We start from the raw sequence: 16,036 nt of genomic DNA, 5'->3' as shown, positions 1-16,036 counted from the left end.
CTAACAGACTTTTATCCAAATTAAACTTTTAGGGGATGTTGTAAATAAGCACTGTCCATCCATCTCTTAATTAAATATTTTGGTTAATCAAATTTTATTAATTAATTATTTGTTAATTAGCTCTTGTCAAATGAAATCACCAAATAATTTTCCTTTGATGCATCAACCAAAAAGTGAGAACAAGATTCTAAAATTGTTACATATGGGATTTATGAAATGTTAAGCAATTCTCTACAATAGATCATATCCACACTATTAACCAATTAGCCAAATTAACCAAACACTATTAACAGAAGAAGCAAATGAATATAATTTTCTTGCATGTTTAGTGTTCTTAGATTTTGAAAAGCCTTTGATTCTCTATATCAAGCAGAAATTAATAAACAACTTAAGACAACAAGCCATTCCAACAAAGTATATCCAATTATTAAAAATTGTATATCAAAACTCAATAGCCAGTATAAAGCTAGAACATCAGAGAAAGGAATTTGGTATTGGGAGAGGAGTAAGCCAAGGAGATCCTATATCACCCAAATTGTTCTCTGCTAGATTAGAAGTTTTTTAGAACATTTCATGGGAAAAACTATGGGATTAGCATCAGTGAAAAACATGTCACATGTTTCACAGATGTCATTGTTGTTTTAGCAAAAAATAAAGAAGCTGCTCAGGAAATGCTAAATGACTTTAGTAGAGAAAGCGTGGGGAAAAAAAGATTTAAAGAATCTAACTAAAACCAAACTGATGACAAATTCAGATCAAACTGTACTAAAATTAACACATAATTGTATTGAAATTGTGGAGGACTATATTTACTTAGGTCACTCAGTTAGTTTTAAGGAAAAAATAAGATAAAGAAATAAATAGAAGAATCAGAATCACGCAAGGAAACAAAGCATTTTTGGTGTATAAAGTTGATCTTAGATGATTTACTTATATGCCTAAAAAGAAAACTCTTTAGTATGTGCATTATTCCAGTGTTTACCTATTGAAGTGAGACATGCAACAATTAAAAAACAGGAAGACAGGTTATGTGTTTCACAAAGAGCCTTGGAGAGAAGACTGTTCCATGTAACAAAAAGGTATAAAATTAGAAATACTAGAATTAGATAGATGACTGGAGTAGAAGATATTATGAAGTGTTATAAAGCACATGGATAATGGCTGCCATATTAGTAGACTGCCAGATGAAAAGTGGACAAAATTAAGCACTAGGTGGATACGAAGAGAAAAAAAGGTTGCCAAAGAACAAGTTGGTGGATATTAGCTAAAGACAGACAGAACTGGAAAGTTAAGAGGGAAGCCTAGATCCAACAGTGAATGGAAAGAGGCTCAACTCTTCTTTTTCTTTAGCCTCTTTCCATTCACTGTTGAACAGCAAAGTAGTAGTGTTTGGAAAGAAAAATAATACAAAGTTTTTTTTTTTTTTAGAGGTTTAGAAGGCCATGGATGTAATATGTTTATGCCAGGATAAGGTGGATGTGAAAGTCGACCCAAGAAGGGGAATTTTCATAATCATAGCTGAAGTATATTGTGAACAACTCGATTGATTGAAAGAAAAACTGAAAGTAAAGAGGTGTCCTCTGGTCATTCGAAAGGGTATTATTTTTCACCACGATAATGCACACCCTCATAGTGCAAGAATCACCTGTACCAAGATTGAGGAACTTGGCTGGGAAAAGCTTTCACATCCTCGTATTCTCCTGATCTTCCACCTTCAGATTACCACATATTTCAAAGTTTGTAAAATTTCATTAATGAAAAGCAATATGATACATTAGAGGCACTGAAATTGAGCCAGCATGACTTCTTTGCCTCCAAACCTCCTGAATTCTATAGAAATGGCATTATTTCACTTTTTACTTTATTATTATTTTATTTTATTATTACTTTCACAACATTGGAGGAGCATTATTGATTCAAATGGAGAATATGTACTTGATTAAATTGATTTATCTTTTATATCCTTTCAAAACTTAATGCTAAAAATGACGTTACTTTTGAGATGACCTGATATCATCTACACTAGGAGACTTAATTAAATAAAGATTTAAGAGCACTCTGTTTTATTTTTGAGTGTAAATGGAAAATTTTTAAATTTTTTGAAAAAAATGTTTTTTTTTTTTTACTGTAAGATTTCACTAATAACATAAGGTTTGAGTGAGTTATAATTTTTTTCGTCTTTCCTTTTTCAACTAAAAATAGCAAATAAGTAATAAAAATAAAAGATAAATCAATAACATTGCCACAATAATTGATTCTCTTAATATAATCCCATAAATGATGGCCTGGTTAGCGTATCCACTCTCCAGCCAAAAAGGCTGCGGGTTCGAATCCTGGCATGAGTTGGTGATCGTCTGTGAAAATACTAGTGGTGGTGGGCAGTAGATGGCATTGGTGTAGTTGTGGTTCATTGTAGTTGGTGGATTTGAGTGGTGGAGACAGAGTTGTAGAGTAGGTGTCCTTCCTCAATGAGTCTTTGGACTCCCTGGAGGCATTACTTAATAATAATAATAAAAAATGCAAAATACAGGCAGATTATTATCTTCCACTTTGAGTTTTTGTGACTGTTAACTTGACATAGCAATATGACATACCACTGCTGTTTTGAAATACTATATCAAAATTATTCATTCATAGTTGCAGTTAATTAAAATAACACTTTAGATCTGAATTTTTCCTCTTCACTAGTAAATAATACCAAACTTTGCCATCATTATCACTGAGTGGGAATGATCTTCAAATGCTCAACACTAACTTAATATAGTCATAACCTTTACTTTTCGTTAGTTATTTTATATCCTTTTATAGATGTACAGTAGCTTTCTGTATGTAGCATATGCACAAATCATTTTTAAAATCAGTGCAACAAAAATCCCATAATGTGCTATTTACTAGTTTAGAATGGGAAAAAAAAATCGTATTCCCTCAGGGTAGCTAACTATTGTTAGAGTGAGTAAGCTAGTAAAAGAAGGGGGGGGGGGTAAAATTAGTATACTTAGAGATTGATGTGGATCACATATTTTCTCATGTTTAAATATTCACTATAGTTTCAAAATATTGAACAAAATTTTCAATAAAACATAATTTATGTCACAAGATTTTTTTAAACTTGAAAAAAAAATTCTGATGTTTTACATGATATTTTTTTTAAATTATAAAAAAATAAATCAGCAGAGAAAGAGATCAGCTGGCTTCTGTATTATCAGCAGCAAAAAAATGCATAAACATTTAATAAAAGTAGTGTTCCACAAAATTCATTCTGGATTTCAGTAGATTGCATTTTCTTCAAAATCTATTAAAATTCAAAGAACAGTGCCCCCTCAGAGTTTACTTTGGGATCCATATTTTGTGTGTAATTTGCAACTCCATTGTGATGGCACCAGTACAAGAGAAAACCCATAATTTCCTATGACTAGCCAGGTTCAAATCTGTAATTTCTAGGAATTAAGATTTGGCTTAAATTTGGGATAAACATACAGTCCTCGTGGTGAGAAGCAGTCAGAAAGCAAAAGGTGCTTGCAGATTCAGGGAGGTGTTTTACTCACAAAATAAATAGGATACCCAAAAACATGAGAAGAAAATGTTGACTGAATCAAACCAGTGTTTCTTCAGAGCTCCAAGAAAACTGTTAGAATGTGTTGCAGGAATTATAAATACCAGACAAATGGTTTGTGCAGTGGCTATTATCTCTGTTTTTTAGCATGCGGCTGAGGTTTGAATCCCACTATAGCAGAGATGTTTTTAAATGTGTTTTGGTGGTAGATGCATTTCATCATCCAAGGTGAGAGGCCATCACACTTTTTTATTGGGTGCATGAATCATGTTGTAAAAGTTCCATGTTTATTCTCTAAATCAAGATTTCCAGATTATCTAATCCTTATCCCACCCATACTACAAATGTATTTTGGGTTTATTACTTTTCATGGGTAAAACTGAGAGGAGAAAAAATTGTGCTCATTGTTTTACAGAAATATTTCTACTTTCATATCTACAAGGACATCTCAAAAATATTTATCCAGTTCATAAAAGAAACATTAAAGAAATATTTTGAGTTTGCCTCTTTTGTCATGATCAGCTGAATTAAACCCCAAGATTACTTGAAAAAAATGTTAATAGAAAAAGCTACTTTTCATATAAATGATATTGTTAATAGGTATGATTGTTGATTTCGAGACCTGAAAATACAAGCAAAATTTAAGATGTCTTTACATTAGGTAGAATTTATGGAGACAAAAACACAATGTTAAAGCAATTACTTACAATTAAGAAAATAAAGCTCAACATTTTGACCTCTTCATCAAGGTCATCATCAGGAAAACATCAGCTATGATGAAGGAACTTTCTTTTCTAGACACGCTTGTCACACGTCTTCCTTCAGGCTGTCTTTCCTTCACGGTGTACTGTAACCCCCCCACCCACACACACACGCACAGGCCAATACACTCACAAAGATTCATACCACCATCCAACACAAAAACTAGGGGTCATTTGGTCACTAACCAAACCTTTATTTTTATAAAGGTTTGGCCATTTTTTAATGGCTACAATAACAATAGTTGACAAGATTCTCCACAATAATGCCATGAAAGGTAAAGATTACAAAAATGCCATAGCAATACCATACATTAGGGAAATACAGTGGAACCTCGGTTGTCGAATGCCTCTGTTCTCGAACAATTTGGTTCCTGAACATTTTTTCCGAACAAAAAAATGCCCCAGTTTCCTAACAGAATTTTGGTTCCCGAACAGGCAAATGGCAACCACATGCTCTGCGTGCTGAGCTGTAAGGCAGGAAAGCATTAGTTATGCTGCAGCCTTCATTCAATTGCTCGAATTTGTAGTGAGTTTTCTTGATTTTCTTTGTGTTTTGTTCTTTTTTTCATAAATTATTATTAATGAAGCCACCATGGGGCCGCAGAAGAATAGCGATAGCAGCAAAGCGAAAAGAAAAGTTGTTAGAACCACGATAGAGATGAAAAAAGAAATCATATCCAAACATGAAAATGGCGTTCGTGTCTCGAATCTTGCTATGGCATTTCGGTATGGAAATTAACAAATTAACAATATGTACAACACTCAAAAATAAAGAGACGATCAAGAAAGCTGATATTGCAAGAGGAGTGAAAGTTCTTACTAAACAAAGATCTTAGACAATTGAAGAAGTGGAAAAATTGTTGCTGATTTGGATAAACGAGAAACAGTTAGCTGGTGATAGTGTTTCTGAGGCTATAATTTGTGAAAAAGCGAGGCGATTACATGATGACCTGTTAAAGAAAAACCCTGGTACGAGTGCTGATACTGATGTGTTCAAAGCTAGTAGAGGGTGGGTGGTTCGAGAAATGTAAGAGGAGAAGCAGCATATATAGTGTGGTTAGGCATGGGGAGGCTGCGAGCTCGAACGGAGAAGCCGCTGAGAAATATGTGCAAGAATTTAGTGACTGTGTAAAGGTTGAGGGTTTTCTTGCCCAACAGGCATTCAACTGTGATGAAACCGGCCTATTTTGGAAAAAATTGCCAAAGAGGACCTACATCACTCAGGAGGAAAAAGCATTGCCAGGACACAAGCCAATGAAGGACAGGCTGACTCTTTTGCTATGTGGAAATGCAAGTGGGGACTTTAAGGTCAAGCCATTGCTTATGTACACCACTCTGAGAATCCGAAGGTGTTTAAGAAAAATAACGTGATGAAAAGTAAATTGCTTGTTATGTGGAAGGCTAATAGTAGGGCTTGGGTAACCAGGCATTTGTTTATTGAGTGGATCCATGAAGTCTTTGCCCCAAGTGTGAGAAAATACCTTCAAGAAAAAAATTTGTGATGGACAGTGCTCCTGCTCACCCTCCAGGCTTGGAGGACGAGTTAGTGGAGGAGTCTGATTTTATCACAGTGAAGTTCCTGCCACCTAACACAACTTCTCTAATTCAGCCCATGGACCAGCAGGTCATTTTGAACTTTAAGAAACTCTACACCAAAGCACTCTTTCAAAGGTGTTTTGAAGTGAACTCTGACACAGAATTAACACTCAGAGAATTCTGGTAAAATCACTTCAATATCCTCCATTGCTTACAGGACGATGAACTCAGCCTGGAGGAAGTTGTGGCCAGACTGTGTAGCAGACAGAGACATTGAGGCTGAGCATGTTTCTCTTGTCGATGATATTGTGTCTCTGGGCAGAAGCATGGGCTTGGAAGTTGACGATGTCGATGTGGAGGATCACAGGAATGAGCTCACCACGGAAGAATTGGAACACCTTCAGAAGGAGCATCAAAAGACAGGTGGAGGAAATGTCTTCAGACACAGAGGAAGAGATTGAGGATGTTCCTAGTTCTTTGATCAAAGAAATGTGTGTGAAATGGGGTGAGGTGCAAAGTTTTGTGGCAAGATATCACCCTCACAAAGCTGTAGCAAACCGCATCATAAACCATTTCAATGACAGTGCCATATCTCACTTCAGAAACATTTTAAAACGCAGGCAAAAACAGATGTCATTGGACAAGTTTTTAGTGAGACAGAGGCCCAGCCAGTGTGTCTCAAGCAGAGTCCCAAGAGACTATTTATTGTGTTTATTCTTTTTATGTAAGATTTTATGCATTTTTATTATGTTTGTATACGATCTTATGCATGAAGTACTGTTGTAAAGGTTTAAATAAACAATCATCTTGGGTTCGGGAATGGATTAATCTATTTTACATTAATTCTTATGGGAAAATGGTTCCAGTTTTCGAACAATTCAACAACTCGGTTGTCGAACAAAACAAATTAAGTTCGACAACCGAGGTTCCACTAAATCTGAAAAACATAGAACACTATATAAATCCAATATTAAGGCAACTTTCAAACCTTTTGCAAAATTAAAAACTAGACTCAGTGTATTCACAGATTCCCTTCCTTACCTTGCCTATGCAGGGATTTACAAAATCTAATGCACCTGCAACTTACCGTACATAGAGGAAACAGGACACACAATTCCAATAAGAAAAGATAGACACAAATGCCACGTTATAAATTCCTTCACTATGGCAAAATAGGCCTGTCAGACTGTACACTCCAAACTTGTCATAGAATTAACTGGAAAGGTACCAAGTTTCTATGCCACACCAAAACCTAGTTTGAAAGAAAATTCAAGAAAGCTTGCGAGATGCCGATTCATCATCCTAATCTCAAAAGAATGATGAATTAGTAATTTGAAGAATCTGGAAGACCTATCTACAACCTATATAGCATCCAGAACATGATGACAGAACCCCAACACAAAGAAAACCTTATAACAACAGGACTGTAGAGATGCATTTGATGTATTTCCACTGTAATTTATTTATTTTTTTTATCCTCTATATATTATTATACTTATGTATAAAAATTTTTATTTTATTTTATTCATATATTTTTTTCTCACCAGATATCAGGCTAATGTAAACAATTAACAAAGCAGATTTATCATACTTTTGTGTTGTGTCATGTAGCTTGTCTTGTTCAATATGTACGTTTTCCTGATGATGATGACCTTAATATAGAGGTCAAAACATTGAGTATTATTTTCTTAATTGTAAGTAAAGTAATTGCTCTAATGTGTTTTTTTTTTTTTTTTGTTACCATAAATTCTATGAAATGAATGCTGACCACTGTGTAACCTTAAAAGAACGAATTAAGATGTTCTTAAATTCAATGCTTTCAAATTTATACTGCTTATAAAAGCTGTCATATTCATCTGGCATCTACTCAACAAAATGAAATCAAACCTTTATCCAGCCTTTTTCCCTAAAAAGGGAGATAAGTCAATGAAACTATCAGACCTTCAGACCTTCTCCATCGAAAGTGATGGAGAAGGTCTGAAGTCTCTTTTGATACTATGCTAACATGTTTGAATACTTCTTATTCTTCCCATCAACCAGCCAACCATGGTAATGGAAACAGAACTCATAAGCATTACAATAGGATGATTTTAATCTTTTTCTTTTGGTGTGATCTATTCACTCACAAAATATGCAGTATAGCTTATTAGGCTAGCAACATTTTTCAAAATTATTATCTTAGCTATTATTATTTTATCTTAACAATTGATGCTATGCTTGAATTTTGCACCATGTAATATCTTATTTGGCTGCCTTTTTTTTATATACTGTATAGCTCTTTCATGTTCATCCTGTCCAATTTTTTCTAGTCTTCCTGTCTATCCAGTGTAACTCATTCCACATGTGTGCAGTATATATACTATATATGCCTGGCTTTTTCATAAGAAGAGAGTGGAGGTCTGAGGGGACACAGATATAATTTTTGATCCTTGCAAAAACCCCTTTGATATTGATGTTTTTCACAGTTAAAGTGAACCTGTTGATGACATTGCATTTTGGTAAGAATGGGAATTGTGGTTATGTCTGTTGGCATTATCATTGTGCTGCATTAATTATAGTAATAATTCCTGTTTAATCACAGTCTAGTTCCTGTTTAAGCAGTAATGCACCAATAAGATGTTGGAGTTCTCTCTCTCTCTCTGCTATGTTCTTTAGATAATGCCTTTCTTTTGTGGTGGATAGTAATGAGATGTATTATGTAAATGGTGACCTCCATGTGTGTACACAGTTGCCAACTGACAAGATACTAAAATATCTTGCATATCCTACAACAATTTTTAAAGCCTTTAAGCTAAATCATAAACCTGCACATTGTAACAAAAATAAAGAGCTGACTTTAAATTAACATTTGGCCAATTTTCATTCAACATTATAACAATTATGATATAGATGGAGATAAGACTCAGTATTGCAGATTTATCATCAGTCAACATCACACAGGATTCACGGTATAGACTTTGAATCTGAATCAAAATTCTGCTGACACCAGGAATAAATGCCAAGTATTTATGATTGTAGGTAAATAATGTCTTGGAGTCATTGATATGCTGCAGTGGTTTGGTCATTGAATATTTAACCTTATAGAAATTGCAGAAAATAACTTAGTAGTAAAACATATCTTTCAAGATAAACATATTTATTTTTTCATTTTTCATAGCCTGTAAATATGCGCTCACCATCAGAAGTATTTGGAATGCCACTTGCAACAGATCCCCAAACTTTATTTCCACATTACATTCCTCTCTTTCCTCGCCATATGCCTTCAAGACTTGAGGTAAGAAGTGTTTTTAAATGTTTATTGTAATATGTGTTTTACTTGATTTGTTCTTATCATTTGGATTCTGTTGTTATCATGACAGCACCACCAAACAGAATATCTTTTAATGCTGCAAGCAACTGGTACATGATGTGGAATGAAAATAACTGTGAAAGTAGATGTTTACTACGACAACATTTTTTTAATCTTAGTAAACCTAAACCCTATAAAGTGCTTCTTAAGGCAACTTACCCAGGAGGTTAACATACCAATTAAAAGTTTCCAAATTTTTTTAAATAGAGCTATAACTGTTAAGATTGGATGTATTTTAAAACTTTTCAGAATTGTAAATTAAAATAAATAAACAAATTTAAAAAACATCTGATTTATATAATAAAAATTCACCAGCCTGGTTGGTCGAGTGGTTAGCATATCCACTCTCCAGCCAAAAGGCTACAGGTTCGAATCCTGCCATGGGCATGGATGTTTGTGATTGTCTGTGAAAAATAATAGTGGTGATGGTGGACAGTTGATGAGGTGGTTGAGGTTGAGTGGTGGAGACGGAGAGTTGTAGAGTAGGTTCCCTCCCTCGATGAGTAGGACTCTCTGGAGGTGTCAAATAATAATAATACTAAAAGTGGTTACCATATTTTTCAGACAATAAGATGCACTCCAAATTTATGAGACAATTTTTAGAAAAAAATATATTATTATTATAAAAATATTCACAAACCTTAAATTTCATTTATTATTACCGTAACTTTTACCAGCAGCATTCAGTTTGTCTTCGCTTGTCTCGGGTGAAGGAAAATGTGGGAATCCAAGACTCACCTGGTATCATCTATCTTCAGACCATAACACGCACCCCAATTCTAAGTCGAGAAATCGACTTAGAATTGGGTGGAACGATTTCGATGGAACACAGGGGGGGGGGTGCAGAAGTTGTAACAATATTTCTGGCAAGACTGTGTAGATGTTTGCACTATATAAGCAAGGCCACTGCAACATGATTGTAAACTCCAACAACCTTTTATGCAACATGACCACATGACCTACAGATCTTAAAAAAGAGGCAACGTTGAAATCTATGAATCCCTTAACTCCACAATTATATCGAACACCCAATGTACACAAAATTAATATTCCTCTTTGGCCTGTCGTAGATGTCGTATTAACTCACCTGCTTATTTGTTATCATAACATCTGTCTAGTCTTCTTAAGGATCACATCAGACATACGGACTCCTTTGGTATGTTTGATGACAGAAAATATTTGTATAAGAGGGATGGCCTGCACCTGAATTCATTTGGCATCAGAAGCCTGGAAAAATTACTTATTATAGGTATGAGACCTAATGCAGAAAGTCAGGGAAACTAGATCATCAAGGGAGGAATGGTAAAAATGTGTGAAAGTCCAGCTATGGTATGCAAAAATGGGGTGGGAAAATGTGCTTTGGGTTCATATGTTTTGAGTATGTCTGGGGAAGGAAAAGAGAAAGTTCTACAACAAGACCAAATGGATTGCATATCTAATTATAAGAATGGGAAGGTAATTTGTTATGTGTTTATGCAAATGTCAGTAGCATCAGAAACAAAGGGATTAAGTTCACTGCTTTATTGATGACTGTGTGGCATAAGATTGTTAGCATTAGTGAAACCTGGCTATCAGAATCAGATATGGTAACTGGGATCGAGTGTAATGGGTTTTGGAATGACAGAAGTGGCAGGAGAGGAGGGGAACTACTACTAATGATATCAGACGATTTAGGTCCAGTTAGGGTAGAAACACAAGAAAACAGTGATAGTAACAATGTCCCATATAGCAGTGAGTTTGAAGCTGTCTGGTGTGAAGTGGAGGCTAACAAAATGAAATATATGGTAGGGTGTTGCTACAGACCTAGCAGCTCCATTACAGGGGGACAAAGAAATGCATTGCCAATTTAGCCTTATGGGAACTAAACGAATGATCATTATGGGTGACTTTAATTATCCAAACATTGATTGGGTAGAAGAGAAATCATATAAGAATGAACAGGAATTTATTAAATTGTTACAAGATAACTTTCTTAAGCAGCATGTGAAAGAAGGAACTTGGGGTCAAAGAGCATTGGATTTGTTCGTAGTGTTAGAAGGGAGGGGGGGGGTCTATGTTAAGAATATGACTATTTTACCACCAGTTGGTAACAGTGATCATGTTGTGCTTTCTTGGGAAGTATCTAATTATATTAATGTTCCCATTAGAACAGGTTACATGCTGAATTACAAAACTGAAAATTATGATTAACTTAGGAGAATACTATTTTTGGTCTCCCATGTTATCAGTTACTGAATGAGAAAAATGTCAGCGATGCATGGGAACCTTTGAAAAAGTCCTTAAATGAGGCAGTCTCTGAATGTATCCCTAGTGTTCAAAGAATAAATAGGTTGGGAGTGAAATAGATAGGCAACCTTATTGATCCACAAGAAGAAGATGATGTGGAAAACATATATCATGACAATAAGAGTGAGAGGAGTTATGAAATATATAAAGTGCAGGCCAGAAAAGTAATGAGTATTATGTGGAAAACTAAATCGGAGTATGAAAAGAAATTGGCTATGCAGGTTAAAGGCAATCGAAAAGAATTTTATTGTTAGGATGCAAGCAAAAGAAAGAATGAATGTTTAATAATATCTTTAATGAATGCAGATGGTACTCAGTGTCCGAAGTTGATGAGATTGTTCAGTTAATGAGTGCTCACTTTGCTAAGATATATCAACCAGGTGTATGTATCATGGTGCACAGTGCTACTACTACATTGGATGAAGAGTTAGGTGCATGAAAATTAGGTTGAAGAGTTGTTGCATAACCTCAATAAGAATTTGTCAAAAGGGATGGACAGATGGAATATCAACATGTTTGCTAAAATAATGTTCAGCAGAATTGGCTAAGTCTTTAACATGTTTGTATAACTTCGAGTCTCAGCTCAAGAATGGAAGAAATGTATGATAGTTCCATTGTACAAGGGTGGTGCAAAAACTGATGTCTACTGTCCTATCAGTATCTCTGGTGTGGTAATGAAGATTTTAAAGAAGTTGGTAAGAACTCGCATACAGAAATGGATAGACAAGCAAGCTATACTCTGCAAGATTCTGCAAGGGGCAGCATGGGTTTACTAAAGGAAAGTCGTGTTTTAGCAATTTGCTCATATTTTATAACAATGTTACAGCCGAGTTGGATAAAGGGAATGGATATGCTATGATAATGTATTGGATTTTGCTGAGGCATTTGATAGGACACCACACAGAAGGCTGTTTCATAAACTGGAGAATATGGGATTGGAATATAAACTCTTGACTTGGATTAGGGGATGGTTGACAAACAGATATCAAAAAGTGGTATTCAGTGGGTGTGAATCTGTCAGATTTAAGGTGATGAGTGGTGTACCTCAGGGTTCAGTCCTTGGGCCATTGTTGTTCAATGTATACATTAATGACAATAGGAAGGGTCTTACAGGAGATGTGCAATGGTTTGCTGATAATGCGAAGATAGGCAGGGCAATCAGGAATGCTGATTGCCCTGCCTGCACTTACAAAATTATTTGAATAGGCTGGAAATTTGAGCAAACAAAAATGGCTATCAGTTTAATGTTAGTAAGTGTGAAGTAATGCACTTTGGTGTTATGAGATTTCTTTTAGTAACAATTCTTTTGAAATACTAATACATCTGATTATATATTAATATGTATGGCACTGCATTTTTTTAAATTGATCACATTTCCAATTTTTTTTTATTAATTTCTCCCTTTTACAAATAAATGACCATTGCCACTCACTCAATTTATGCTTACTCTTACTGTAAAGAAATTCCAGAGGCATCCTGCATTAATTATACAAGAATCATTTATTCAAACAAATGATTGCTGACTCTAGTTACAGAATGACCCTGAATGCAGCAAATGGAAGACTGGAATATGGGGAAAATAATTAATTTGTGTATTATTGATTTGAAGCTTATTACTTTAAAATTAAAGGCGATACTGACAAAATGACTAAGCAAAGTGAGCATTGTGATTTTAATATTCATTTATTATGATCTTACTCAAAATTTAGACAAGACAAAAAAATTCAAAACAAAAATTTAAACTTACTGCAAAGCAATGAAGAGCAAAAACGCAGCAAATTTTGCTACACACACACACACACACACCAATGTCTTTGATCTGAAACTGCATGTATTTGTCCCAAATATGTGTATTTATAATATAAATTGTCCTTAATCAGCACAATTTTGGTGCTGATTTTCCTATCAGCACCAAATACTATCAGTACCAGATAGTATTTGGTGCTGATAGGAAAAAAAAATCCCATAATGAATTTTCTATGAACTCTTGCAGATAGATTATGTTTTAATTATTTTGTGTTATGTGCTTGATGATTTTTTTTTTTTTAATGAAAAAGTGAATGTAAATAGTTGGGGAAAGTTTATGTGTTTGTGATATCATGAAAACCAGGAAAACTCATTATGAATTCAAAATTTATAGTTATTAATGCTGTATATGTGAATAACTGTTAAACAGAATAAGCAATCCATGTCTCACATTTTCAACACAGAACCATCTGGAAATAAGTAAAATCACACGCTTGCAGACATTGAAAAGATTGAATTTTCTTGAAATCACATTGCAGTTATTGATTGGAGACCTAACTTATAGCTTTCATTCAATGAAATTAAACAGTGAACAGCACTTATTATAGTCGATTTATGGAATCATCCGCCATTTGACATAAAAACATATATAGATGTATATATTCCTGAAGATGACTTTAATGTAAAGGTCAAAATGCAGAATTTTATTGTTAAAATTTTAATCTCAAATGGTAGTTTACTCCATAAATTGACTATAATAACTTATAGCTGTAATATTGAATACACTTAAAGGATTACATACCAATAACCTTCATTTTGCTGGAGTTTTACAAAAAAATCTAGTTCTTAAGTCACTGTGCCAGCAGATTTTGCTAGCATAATGAGATAAGCAACATGTTGTCTGGTTTCAGGTAGGCAGAAATGTTCACATAAATGTATGACATTGGGAAGTACAAGGAAGATAAAGTAGACAAATAATGTAGTTAAAGATGCCAATATATTATATTCATGGTTTAATCCATAATCCAAGTGTAAGCAAGCAAAGTTTGCACCTTAAGTAACTTCAGGACAGGGCAACTCGTATATAGAAGCTGATGACTTCACATCACTTGCCTTAGTATACCATAATGCAAAGTGCATATCCTTACAGACATGTATAATGCTATGCATTATGGGAAGGATCACTACCCAGATCGGTTTCAACCTTTATCGATGTCTCATCAGTGGGAGCCAGACCCAGAAGTGATATCAAGATTGAAGTATGCAGTAGTCATATTTTCATATACAAGTAGCCAAAAGGTTATTATAAATAACCTTATTACTAAAATACTCTGGATTAGAAATAGATGTTGGAAGTTTTTCCACTTGGTTATACTATAAATTAAAGATGCCAAGAAATTATATTCTTGGTTTAATCCTTTATTTCTTCACATCTTTAATTTATAGTATAACCAAGTGGAAAAACTTCCAAAAATAATGTAGTTGTGAAACAACAGTGTATTACTATTGTTTCACAACTACATTATTTGTCTATTTTTCCTTCCTTCCTTGTACTGCCCAATGTCATATGTTTATGTGAATATTTCTGCCTACCTGAAACCAGAACATGATGCCTATCTCATTGCTTTCACATCGCTTATTAGTAGTTATGAACAATTTAGAAAAGAATATTCAAGCTCGCCATTACAAAATATACCTGTTGTTTGAAGAATTCTTCAAACCCAGAAATTCATTTTTTTAGCAGCAATCCCATTCTGCTAAAAAAGCATGTTGAATATTGTCATCGCAACCAGTACAATAGCATTTTACTATTCTCTTCCTGTGTGTTATATTGGAACATAAATGATTCTCTTCGGATAGTCCCAAAAGTAGATATTAACAAAAAGGAGATTGCAGACAACATGCTTCTGATCCATTTCATCCTGTCCATTGATCTGTGTAGAAGCTCCATCATGCACAACCACATTGTCATTAGTCTGTCATCCAGTAGATGTGATAATTGTTCTTGTAGAAACTGAGTATGTATCATAAGAGGTCCATATTAGTTGAGGTGGTGGCTCATAATGACCTAGAGGAAGGGATGGAGGTCACTAGTTATTCCCATGTTGAAATTGTGCTTCCTGAAATGATCATCACATATGGACTGATAAATACTGATTACTGACAATTTATAATCATGTTCTGCAAAGCAATCTTTAACCATCACCACCACTAAGCTGAAAAAAAGTTTGATTGCTGCATCCTACTGTAGAAGCTGTCCACAGAGCTTGAAAAAAAAAAAAGCTACACTGTTGCAGAGCTAGAGATTGTACATGGATCAGGGGTGCAGTAACTGATTATACAAAACTGCCACTGTTGACTGGCTAACCACCTGGTAATAATAGTATTAAGAAATCATTCAGTACTATAAAAAAAACTTTTTCCATATTGATTTTTCCTTCTGCCTCTGCAGCCTAACATTTCTCATAATGGACTATCTACAACATGTTTATTCTCAGATAACAATCCAGAAAAATGTATGTCCTGTGATTTGAATGCCATCAAGATTGGTACCGTTCTATATAATTCTTTTTATGCATCAGTATCATATCTCTTAATTTTTTGAATAAGTAATTCATGTTATGCACCATTCCTTAATGTGCAAAATGTATGTAAGGCGAGAAAACACCAGAACATCAATCAACAATGATATGATTTCATACAAGTCTGCACAATGATTAATTGCTTTCTCTCTGTCACAATGCTTGTATTGTGATATATTTCTGATGCACTGATTCAATTTTCTTCAAACAAGTTTCTTCTTAT

At 34.4% G+C, this 16,036-nt stretch overlaps 1 protein-coding gene across 2 annotated transcripts in view; it reads left to right on the top strand.

Annotated features, from left to right (window-relative positions):
* The window catches only part of LOC150096278 (uncharacterized), a 269,156-nt gene that overhangs the window by 198,992 nt on the left and 54,128 nt on the right, over positions 1–16,036 (top strand). For both annotated transcript variants that reach the window (XM_090409235.1, XM_090409234.1), the window contains exon 11: positions 9,008–9,124. In XM_090409235.1, coding sequence (XP_090265361.1) covers positions 9,008–9,124 — 117 coding nt within the window. The remainder of the gene's footprint in view (positions 1–9,007; positions 9,125–16,036) is intronic.

The sequence above is a fragment of the Typopeltis vanoorti genome, chromosome 19 (assembly GCF_054136105.1).
Source record: "Typopeltis vanoorti isolate ZY-2024b chromosome 19, IOZ_Tvanoo_1.0, whole genome shotgun sequence".
NCBI lineage: Eukaryota > Metazoa > Arthropoda > Arachnida > Uropygi > Thelyphonidae > Typopeltis > Typopeltis vanoorti.
Note: the sequence above shows the minus strand (reverse complement) of the source record. Positions and strands in the feature narration are given on the sequence as shown.